We start from the raw sequence: 12,149 nt of genomic DNA, 5'->3' as shown, positions 1-12,149 counted from the left end.
CTTGCCTTCCCCGTCCTTGTGGAAAGCAGGGCACGTGCCCTTCACCCTTCATCAACTGGCTGCAGCACGTAGCGGCGCAAGCAATTTGATGTAGGCTTTAGGAACCATCCCAGGGCAAGGACCCGGGCCGAGCCAGCACAGCCAGCTCTCCACGTGGCTTAGGCGGTGCCAGGGCGGAGGGGGCAGCGCGGGAAGGGCCACCGCGGGCGCTAGGGCCGGGCTAAGGCAAGCACCAGCCCCGGGGGGGACCTCGGCCCCGGGGGCAGGGCTCGTGGAGGCGGCTCGGGCGGGGGGAGCCTCGGGCGGCGCCTCAAGTCCGAGCCCAGCTCCGGGCCGCAGCGCGGCGGCCGCCCGGGCCGCGTGGGGCCCTGCGATTGGCAGCGGCGCGGCCCGGGGCGGGAGAGGGCTGCGGGCGCCGAGCCCCTGCGTCGCCTCCCGCCGGCTTTCCCCGCGGGTGGAGCCCGGGCCGGGGCGCGCTGCGCCGCATCCGGGGGCGCCTCGGCTGCAGGGAGGTGCGTGCGGGGCCGGGCCGGGCCGGCGGGAAAGTTGCGTGCGGGGCCGGGTAGCGGGTTGGAAACGTGGCCGGGGGGGGGGAGGGGGAAGCACCGGGCGGCTCCAGGGGCGGCGCTGTGCCCCCCGCCCCAGTCAGCCCCGCCCCCCGCGGGCGGGCGGTGCAAAGGGTCCCGCGGGGCGCCCCCGCCGCGCGCGCGCGTGTATGTGTATGTGTGCGCGCGCGCCGCCCCCTCCCCCATCGCGGCGCGGCGCGGGCGAGGCGAGGCGGACACACGGTCACGTTTCGTTTCTCCTCGTTTCCCAGGTGCCGAAGGGCGGCTGCGGATCCCGCTCCCCCTCCCGCTGCCCGGAGCCCCGCGCACCCCCCGCGCCCGGCTCGGAGGCGCAGAAAGCGGAAGAGGAGCCGGCCCCGGCCCCGGCCCCGGCCGCGCGGAGCGGAGCGGAGCGGAGCCGAGCCGAGGCCGATGGCGGAGCTGGGCAGCCGCGGGGCGGGCAGCGGCGGCGCAGGGCAGCCCGCGTCGCCGGGCGCCGTCCAGGGGAAGGTGGCTTTCAAGGCAGGCGATGGGGAAGGCGGCGGCGGCGGCAGGAGATCCTGCCTGAGCAGCGGCGTCTCCAACGGGGACTGCGCCCTGGGGGGAGCGGGAGACGAGCTGGCAGCGGCCGCGCCCGGCAGCCCCGGCTGGGAGAGGGGCTGCGGCGGCAGCCAGCAGCGGGAGGGCAAGTCCGGCATCCCCCGCCGGAGCAGCATCATCAAGGTAGGGGCTGCCTTTGTGTCCGTGCGCGGCGGGCGCGGGCCGGGCTCCGCCGGCATGCACCTGTGCCCGGCAGGGTTGGGGCCCCGGCGGTGCGGCAGGTGCTGGGGAAGGCGGGCGCCCTCGGCGCGGCAGCCCCGGGCACTTGGCCGTAGGTGGCTCACCCCGGAGCGGCCACCCTCGCATGGGCTCGCCCCCCGCCGGGGCTCGCGCCGGCTGCTGTTGCCACTCGGAGAGGCGGGGAGGGACTGTGCTGTGGTATGGCAACCCCCGGAGAAAGGGCTTGGGAATTTCAGAGCGTGACCGTTATGCGGATCCGGATATTTGCTACCCTTAAACCCCGGGGCCTTGGGAAAGATGTTTGTTTTGGAGCTACACAACATCATGTAGCTAAGAGAGAGGTCTCAAGTGCTGGAAAACCCCAGTGTGTTTGTACAATAGCGTATGCAAAGGGAGGGGGAAGCACATTCTTTTATTTCAGAATGCAGAGAAGTGCCTTTCAATGAGACCATTAAAAATCACTGGTTTTGTTGTCCTTCTGTCACATTTTCACGTTTGCCCAGTAAATAGGGCTCTGAAATGACAATGTTCGAGTGTTGCAGCTCAGACAATAGCAAGGCATGGTTGGAAAAATCTAGCCCAGGTAGAGCATACCTCGGGCAGTGCTACAGACCGCAGGACCTTGGTTTAACAGCCAAGGGGAAAACAAGGACAGTCAGCGGTGAACATAGTTGACAGCCATGCACCCACCCTTCCTGTCAGAGCAGTGATGCTGATATGGGTATGCATGTGCATGTGGTAGAGAAATTGCAACAAAAGGAGAGAGGCTGCTGAACTCTGGGTTGGCCTAATTTACCCTCCTCTGTTGGATCTGCTAAGAAATCTTTTGATCCAAGCCTGCAATTGATTTTCTAACCCCATTATATTCTTGGGTAGCCCAAAGAAAGATATCACATTGCCTGCTGCATGCAACATGTGGTCATGATGTTATGTTTTCAGTGTGTCATTTGTTTACACACAGCCGGCTCATGCTTCTGCAGGTACCAAAGAGGCACTTGCAGTTTAAAGGCACAATATACTAAAATGAGAGAGCACAAAATATGGAAGTAAAATGGATGTTATACATAAATGGCACATTTTAGATACGGCTTATTAGATGCATCATTTTTAATATGACCTGTTTTAAAAGACTTCTCTTTCCACAGAAATTGCTTTAGCAACTTCAAGCTCTGTCACTTATTGATAATTTTTAATTTTGTAAACTAATTTGGCTACTAATATGTTTATTAATCAAGTACTGATTTATAACATTTTATATTGTAGTTCTCATAATTGAGATCTGAGATGAGAATTCTAGTAAACACTAATGATTTTGAAGGTTATTTGCCCCATATATTTTCAGTTAGGTAAAAAAGTATGTACGTAGAAGTCTTGACTTACAGAGGTGCTGAGTTCTCTTCCTTTTATTGACTTCACTACGGTTCACAGGTGGTTTAGAAACTGCATTGCTAGTGGAGGTACCTAACTTTTTAGGTACCGAAGTCTGAATATTTGTTTTCAGTATTTAATATTAATCTTTAGTTTGCTAGAGTTGTGTGCCTAATCTTGCATAGATAAAGTCAGTATACCTATTTTGACTATTTTTTTCTTTGAATTTTAATGGCATATTTTTTTTATAAGAAAAATATAGAATTGTTATTTTAATGGTATTTGAGTGCTCATGGAAAATCTCAGAAAACTCTTGTGCTACAGGAAGTGCAGCTTTCTATCTTAGCATAGTCTATTTGAAGCGCAGAACTATGTTAGTGGAGCTGGCTGTAGGGATAGTAGTACTTGGACACACGCAGTAATTGCTGGAACACCTAGACATTGTCCAAGTGCTGTGATTTGTCTGCTGAACACTGCCAAAACAGAATTATAATCAGTAAGTTGACATTCATATAACAGTCCCAGTTAAGATGTATTTTTTGGAAGTGCATGTTTGTACAGGAAAATTGGGAGTACATAAAAAAAGCGGTGCTTCAGAAGCCATGATGGTAGGTAGCGATTCTCAATCTCTCTGTTGTTGTCTTTTTCCCTCTTTTCCCTTTTTTGGAGTCTGTTTTTTTCTCTTTTTTGTTTGTTCAGTGTTTTTACATCTGTTGGGTTTTAATTTCTTGTGCTCATGTTAACAAGGATTCTTTGTCAATCAGGATAAAGCTGTATGTTAGGTAGAGCTTGAACTGTCCATTATAAGCTTGATATGCTTGAGGAGGTGAGCCGAGTGCTGCCAAAAAAGAGATATCATCTTAAGGGGTTGGTTACTGCTCTAGTCTACTGCTAAAGTCATGTGAATTGCACCTGTGTTAAAGATTGCTGCAGGAGTAAATGAAGGCAGTCTATTTTTCTAGCACAACCTGCTGCTTTAGTTAAATCTGTTGGGAGCAAATGTGGGGCTACGAAAGGATGTGTGTTCATACTTGCTGCACCCTTATCTACTTTTCCCTTTCCTCTTTACCCTCCCATTCTCCAGTATTCAAAAATAAAATATCTAGGATTATCCCACATAATTTTTTCCCCAAATGTCACTTTGCTGTTTAGGTGGGTCTTGGAGATGTCCTAACTTTAGACATGTATTTTATGAGCTTAAGTAGCTTGCTTCTTTGCAAAGAGAATAAAATGCATTCACAAACACTCCAGAATACTCCATTTTGCATTACTATCCTAAGGTTTTCTGTACATTTATTTTAAATATAGAGGTTCATTATTAGTGAATTCTTATTTCTATCCCGAATGAATCTGAGTAATTTTGTGCCTTAGCTCTGTGATCTTCTTCCCTTGTACCTGCACGTGGCTGTCTGTCTTTTTGTGATTGTTTTTCATTCATATTTTTTTCACCTGAAGCTAAGAGAAAATAAAACAAAAAGGTAAATGCCTTGGAGCATGTACATATTTCTGAATAATGTATAATTTGCAGTATCTTCAGTAATCTACGTAATTATAGAAGCTAGCAACTTGTCAATGCTTCAAGGCTAGACAATACAAGACCTGACAATGCTAGATAGATGTATTGTGTTAGGGTGGGTGTTGAAGTAGTGAAATAAGAGGAGATGTACAGAATCTGGAAAGGAGTTATTGTGGAGGTTGTAAAGGGAGGGGGGAATTGAGGTCTGGCATTCTTTGAGTAGTTTTGACAGGCTTTCTCTAAGGGTATAGACTGAGGTAACAGTTCCATTGAAATGAAGGAATAGGGATAAAAGCTGTTACATTGCATCTGCTGCTGCTAAATGATTTTGTATGGTAAAACTGCTTCAACTTTAAGCTTTCCTAAGGTTGGCTAGGAAGGAAACAATTTAGCTAACTTGTATTACTACAGGTAGTGCAGTTAGATCATCATAACAGCTGATGTGCACTGCAGAGCTGCAGTAGCTCCCCCCTTCCCTTTTACAGCAGTTAGAGTATGTTTGTCTGTACTGTAAGTATATTTAGCAAGGGTGGGAGTCCACGTTTCTTTGATTCTATATACATTTATCCCTGTGGTGATGAGCTGTTCTTTTTTTGACTTCTAGCTTATACGGATCTGAATTCCACTGCTCCGTTTTTTGCACAAACTTACTCTTTGACGCTCATGATTTTACAGAAATGGAAACCACTGCAGTTCTTACAAAGAGCAAAGGCTTTGGGGGGAATTTAAGCTAACCTTAATGGATAAATAACATAGACTGTCTACCCCTCACCTAAGCTGCCCGACTATTGGCAGCCTTGCAGCATAAGTGTCAGGGTCACTTTTATCTTATTACAGTGCCAACAAACAGGAGGTGATAAGGCCCTCAATTTGTGCAACCTCGGGAGCACCTAGTGGAGTCTGAATAAACATTTTTTGTTGCATCAAGTACAGCATAAGAGCCATAAATACTCTTAACAAGTTCTGCAACTGGGATACTTTTAAGAATTGTAGTACACTTCCTTCCCGTGGTTTACTTAAGAATTTCAGACTAATTTCTTAGTAGGTCTGGACCTCTGGTAATCTGGTGGTACCTGGGACAGATTGGTATGTTATCTCATGCCTTGGATCTAAATCCCGCCATTCACTAAGGTAGTAGTAGTGTTAGAAAAAGTGCTTCTTCAGTTTTAGAAAAAAGACAAGCCTCTTAGTGATGACCAGTTGAAGAATCCTTATGTTATCCCTGCTCAGTCAGATCTTCCATATTTATAATTTTTTTCCTAATATTTTCCTAAAGTGAAATTGTGCATAAGGATGTTTCTGTGTGAATGCAAGACTGAAAGTTGTTCTCCTTAGCTAGAATAACCCAATCTTTTGTATTGTAGACTTCTTATTTTTTCATTATAGGAAAGGAAGAATTAAGGAGACCCTTTAAGTGAAATAGACACACTATAATATATTTTCAGTTTCGAGCCCTGTGGCTGAAAGGTGGTTTGCTTGCTGGTACCAGTTTGACATCTTTAAAGCTGATTAGTTTTTTAGGGTTCTTTAGGCTTGCAGTTAGGCAATCAAAATGTAGCTTCCTTTCACAAGCTATTAGCTGGCCTCCCCTTCTGCCAATATCTTCCTTTTATGGCAGATAGTGTCATTCATCCAGATGGCCAGGTCATACCTATAAAGCTCCCACCTGAAGATCTAATCGCTACTTTTTAAACTTTCTGTACTTCCCACTATAAGATACTTTTTTTTCCTCTCCCCCCCTGTGAACCTGCATGGGATGATGAAAAACAACAGCAGTATTATCTTTATTTAAGTTTCTCCTTGCATCATCTTCCACTCAGTAACAAGGCAAAATCCTGCATAGTTACAAATAAAAGAAATAGCAAGAATCGTAATTGAGCTAAAATCTCTATTTAGGTGAGGTGAAAGGCACCTGGCTAGGGTACAGCAATGTCAGTCTTAACTTGTGGTGGGCCACACCTAATAACCACATATAACAAGCATCATGTTACAAAGTGCAGGAAGGTTTTCTCAGTTTGTTAAACACATATATACTTATTTTATTCTATAAAAAGTTCTGATCAAAATATTGTCAAGGCTTCTGCAATATTTTTAAGAACAACAAAAGAAACTTTACATATATTGATGCCATTCCCTTAAGACTCCATCTCAAGAGAAAATCTATTTATCTCTAGCTGTATGTGAAAATATTTAGACAAGCTTGTGTTCAGTGGCAGCAGTCAGCAAAAGATTTAAAAGAATTAGTGTGGATGTATGACTTTTTGTCTACTTCCACTATAGGTCAAAAACCAACAGGGGAAAATTGTATTTTTTTTTTTTAGATATAGTTGCAGTATAACCAGGACATTTTAGGATTTCAGATATTATATTACTTCACTATAACTTTTTTACTAAGTGAAGGTTTGAATATGAGGGACAAGGGCAAGATTATCATTATTAAGACATTTTCCTGAGTAGGGCTCTAGCATCTTTAAAATAAACTGTCATGCATAGCTTTTAGTGAGTGTTGATGGGTTTTCCACCCAAAATTAGGCTTTGTGTATCCCTAGTAGATTTTATGAGTGAAAGACAAGGGTCAAATTGTAGGCAGTTAACCAGAGTTCTTCAAGCACTTCTGGATTTTCATTGAGCAAAACTGGCTGAAATTCAGTGAAGGAAATTGGTCACTTTCCCCCTCCCTTCCTGATGTAGAATTTATTCTGTGGATACAGTCAATCCAGTCTAGATTCAGTCAGTCTTTCTATGAAAAAAATAGAAAATTCCTCATAGCAATAAATACTCTGATTCACACAAACAGCCAGATTCACCAGGCTGGGCACTGACTGATTTTTGCAGATGCTGTGGTGAAGGAATAGAGAACTTTCTGTGTCTCCATCCCAGCTTCGGTAGAGGCCTTCCAATATTTATGCAGTGATTGGTTTAGCTTGGAATATGATTTCTGCCACCAGAGTTCTGGCCTCCTCGCTAATCACTTCGTGATGTAGATGATCATACTAGTGTGGCCCAAGAGACAAGTAATCATTTCTGGAGGATGACAGTTGTTGTGCTAAAAATAGCGAAAAGAAAACATGTACCTTTTGTGCTGCAGCTGAGATCAGGAGTGTCAAAAGAAGATACCAAAGAGTTCTCAGATTTCTTAGTTTTTGTGCCAAGAGATTAATCCAAACTTTTTAAATTTTGAACTTAATCACAGAATCTGATCAGTAGACTTTTGAAAACCGGTTTTGTACTGAGCCTTATACAGCAAAATGTATGTGTAATGATAGGGAACACATTATTAAGATTGTCCATTGCTTTCCATTGTAAGTCTATTTTCAGTTGTTTCCAACTTTGCGAAACTTTAAGTATTGGGGTGAAATTTTCTGTGGTGGTGCTTTGCCTGCATAAATAAAACACTTTGACATTTTTCTTTGAACTGTTCTAATACCACATGAATTTGAGTAAGGATATGTCATTTTCCAGGCAGTGGCCTTTTTGTTATAAATGTGTCATTTGCTGTCCCTGTGAAAATCCACTCAAATGAAGAACAGAATCTCAGTTTGCACATGCTCAGTATAGAATTCTTTTGGTTTGGCAGTGAGAACCTTTGAAGAGCCCATCCTTACTGAATATGCTTAAAACTTCAACAACTCCTAGTGCTAGCCTAGTTAAGACTGCACCTGTCTTCCTTGCTCTAATCAGCAAAATACATCCCATCCACCCTAGGGCAGGAGGTTGGACTTTGTGTGATGGATTCTCCCAGCTGCTGTGAGTTGGGGTGGTACTAGAACTGAGTGGAACTTTGTCTCTTCTGTGTTGTCTTCCTCTCTCTCTCCTCTCCTCCTCCCTTCTCCCTCCTGTTTGGTGCTCACATCATGCAGAACAATAATCTGATGTATTGAAATGCAGAAGGGACACCAAGATAGGTGAGGATGCAGGGAAAGGATAGATTTAGAGCAGGAGACTTGGACGAGATGGGGAGAGAAACTTTGATTTAGTAATGGATAGGCATGGAGCCTGGCTGGAAGATAGAAGGATTAGGAAAATGGGACTGGGAGCAAGTGATGAGGGGAGGAGACCAATAGCCTCTATGCTGAAGGGAGCACTAAGCCAAGATGAAGATTTTAGGGCAGTGGAGGAGAGGGGTGCTAGGACTGGCTGGACAAAGAGGATAGTACATATCCACTGTGTAGGCAAAATGGAGGAGAGGAGATGGATTTGGAAAAGATGTTACAGGGGGATAAATTGGGTAAGTAAAAGGAGTGGGTGGAGGAGAATAGATCTGAGAGTCATTGAGCTGCAGGACAGATGGATCCAACAGGGAGTTGGGAGAACCTGGGATCAGCTGGTAAGGTAAATGGGTAAATGTAGAGAGTCAGGCTTTATCCAGCAAGTAGAATTAGCTGGGAAGAAAAACTAGCATTGCATGAGGCTTCTGAGACAGGGGCTATGCAGAAGGGAGAATACAGTTAGGTCAGGGAACTGTGGGTGGGAAATAGACTGGGAGAGTGGAGAAAAAGATGTCATGTTTGAGGGGAACAGGCAGAAGAATCTTGGCTCACTGAAGTGGATTCTTTGCTCCCAATCCTGGAACAGAATCCAAGATTCCCAAATTATGCCATTCATCATCTGTGTGCAAGTGTCTGTGAAGCCTTCTGACGATGTGTATTCTCATCCCCCTCTCGTGCCAGCACATGTAGAGGTTGATGCCCTACCACTGCTGTGAATTACTTCAACTTTGCCCCAGGTGATTGTCAACACAATGCCATATTTTGAATGCTCAAAAGTTAGGCACAATCAGTCTTTGCCTGTGAAACACACTATTTTCTGCAGGACGCCAGGCTCATTCCATACACAAGATGGAGCTGCTTACAGGATCAATCACAGTCATGTAGTTAAGAAAGCTATAGTCTAGGATTCCTGCCTCATTTGGTGTAGAAGCAGTAATGTGTGTAGTGAATAAGATTGTAGATTATGAAAAGAAAAAGGAGCCTTATGGTTAAGGCAGTTAAGTGCTCCCCTGGAGAATCAGACTCTGTGCTTGTTTTTGTCACAAAGCTCCTTTGAGGTAAGACAAGTCATTTAAGACAAACTTTTCACCTGTGTTCACTAAATGTGTTATTTCCTGGGTGCCCAGTAGTGTAGGGCCTGTTTTGCACAAGTGCTGAGCATTCTCACAGCTGTCTCTGAAAACAACAGTTGTGTTCTGAATTCATAAAATGCTTTATAAGTGTCCTGAAAAATCTTAGCTTTGATGCCTCAAATTGGGAATCCAAAATTAATAGAAAAATTTGACCAAAGCCTGTCTCTACTTCCTCACCTGCAGTGTGAGAATAAAGTACACCTATATCTGGGCATTATAAGAATTAATGTTGCTGATTAATTTGATGCTATAGTCATATTTGTAATCGAATAGAGGTCATAAGAAAATTATTTTCCTTTCAGTTTAGGTTTGAATAGTTTAGAGTAAATAAGGCCACACAGTGAACAATGAAGAGAAAATGAGTTAAGTAAATGTTTTTGCTCACTGAATGAGGAAGAGATCCTGTGGTGAAATATTGTATGATCTTGTAATTAAAAACTGGATCACAGTGAATATGCATAAAGGGGCTGAATTCAGGTTGCACAGGCAGTCTTAATTTTGTCATTTTCTGTCTTTTAAGTGCTTTGCAGCCTTGCAACCTAATTGACCTTAAGTCTTTCTATTATATAGTTCATGTGTACATATAACAAACATTAAAATCACTAGTGCTTTCTTATTGGAAAAGGAAGATTTATGGGTTTGATATAAAATACACTTCTTATTTCAGTGAAAGCTCCCTTTGAGTTCCAGAAAGTTAAAGATACAACTAAGGGATGATATATCTTGGATCTTGTCTTGACCAACAGGGAAGAACTGATGGGGGATGTGAAGGCAGGAAGCAATTGCAATATGATAGAATTCATGATCTGAGATGAAGAAAGCATGAAATCAGCAGAGTTAAGACACTGGACTTAAAAAAGGCAGATTTTAACTGTCTCAAGGAGATAGTAAGCATGGTGCCATGGGAAGACAGACTGCAGGATAAAGGCACCGAGAGGGGCTGGAAGCCTCTAAAGGAGGACACCCAGCAGTACGGAACCCCCCAACAAGAAGCTAGTCAGACATGATGGAAGCACAAGGGGAAAAGCAGGTAGCTGCACAAGGAGCTTCTAGTATGCCTCAAATGCAGAAGGAAAGCATAAAGGCAATGGAAAGATGGCCAGGTCACCGAGGAAGCATACCAAGAAATAGAAAGAACTTACAGGGATGAAATCAGGATGTCAGAAGTAATAAATGAGCTGTACCTGGTGAGTGAAGATGAGGAGAATAGGAAGAGGTTCTATAAATGTGTTGGCCAGAGAAGAGACCAAGGAAGTTGTGAGTCCACTGTTAAATAGCCAGGGTGAACTCTAAACAGAAGATGCAAAAAAGATAGATCTGCTCAACAGTTACTTTGTTTACAGCCTTCACAAAATAATTAAACTGCAGGGTATTTGGATAATAAAAATTGCCTGGATAAGGAAGGTGACAGGCTGAATGAGGAGACAGAAAACAAAGAACTGGAGAACTTTTGATGGGTCTGAATGAAGTAAGGTCAGCAGGGCCTGAGGAGCTTCATCCCAGGGTACTGAAGGAATTGGCAGAGGAGATCTCAGAGCCCTTGGCTATAATATGTACAAAGTCATGGGAAACAGGTGAGGCAAAAAGGAAGACCTGGGGAGCAATAGACTGGTAAGCCTCACCATGATGCCCAGGAAGTTACTAGAGCATATCATAAGGAATATTATTTGTAAGTGCATGAAGAAGTAAAGGCTGATCATGACCAGCCAGCATGGATTTGCTATGAACAAATTGTGCCAAAAATTGGTCTCTTTTTTACAAAAATAACTAGTTGAGTAGATGAAGAGAATGTAGTGGATATAGTGTATCTGGACTTCAGCCAGGCTTTTGGCAAGGCTCCACATGACCTTCTCATAAACAAACTGGAGAAATATAGACACAACTAATATAAGGTGGATAGACAACTGGGTCAATAGCCACAAGCATAGGGTAATTATAAATGTATCCATGCCCAAATGGCAGGAGGTTTTGAACTTAGTGGAGCTGACTGTAGGGATAGTAATACTTGGACACACACAGTAATTGCTGGAACATCTAGACATTGTCCAAGTGCTGTGTTTTGTATGCTGAACTCCACCAAAACTGAATTATAAACAGTAAGTTGACATTCATATAACAGTCCCAGTTAAGATGCATTTTTTTTGGAAGTGCATGAGAGCTTCTTGAGCAAATTTGCTAATGACACAAACATGGGAAGGATTGTGAATACTTTGGAGGATAAGAGAGCAATTCAGAAGGATTTTGACATATTGGAAAGCTGGGCTGGAGCTAACAAAATGAAGTTCAATGCTGACTGCTGCAAGGTGCTGCACCTCAGGAAAAATAATAAAATTAAAAACACAGATACAAAATGGGTGACAGCTGGCATAATGGCATCACTGTGAAGAAGGATGTAGGCATCTTGGGGAATCAGACTCAAGATGAGTCTGCAGTCTGATGCAGCCAAGGTGAACACAGTTTTGGGAAGTATCAGTAGAAGCATTAGGTACAAGACATGGGAGGTGATAATGCACTAGTAGTATTAGATAGTACTAGTCTAGATAGTACCCTAGATGAGGCACTATTTAGGCCTCATCTAGAGTGTTGCTTGCAGTTTTAGGTTCCACAATTCAGTAAGGACATGGAGAAGTTAGGGAGGGTCCAGAGGCAGGCAACAAAAATGATAAAGGGCTTAGAAAAGGCATATTCAGCTTTCAGATAAGGCTGTTCAGTGGGGACCTGATAACAGTCTTAAGTATTTGAAGGGTTGAAATAAAGAAGAGGTAGAATGCCTTTTCTCTCTTACTGCATGGAGCAAGATGTGAACCAGTGGCCTGAA

General features: G+C 44.3%; 1 protein-coding gene across 3 annotated transcripts in view; it reads left to right on the top strand.

Annotated features, from left to right (window-relative positions):
* Positions 1-657: 657 nt before the first annotated feature.
* The window catches only part of PLCL2 (phospholipase C like 2), a 193,920-nt gene continuing 182,428 nt past the window's right edge, over positions 658-12,149 (top strand). Inside the window, exon 1 of one of the 3 annotated variants that reach the window (XM_019497973.2) lies at positions 658-1,268. In XM_019497973.2, the coding sequence (XP_019353518.2) occupies positions 978-1,268 (291 nt within the window). In that variant the 5' untranslated portion in view covers positions 658-977. The remainder of the gene's footprint in view (positions 1,269-12,149) is intronic. The other 2 variants (XM_019497972.2, XM_059728872.1) reach the window with 2 other exon arrangements.

This window comes from Alligator mississippiensis, chromosome 5 (genome assembly GCF_030867095.1).
Source record: "Alligator mississippiensis isolate rAllMis1 chromosome 5, rAllMis1, whole genome shotgun sequence".
Lineage (NCBI taxonomy): Eukaryota > Metazoa > Chordata > Crocodylia > Alligatoridae > Alligator > Alligator mississippiensis.
This window is presented reverse-complemented; position numbering and strand designations above follow the sequence as displayed.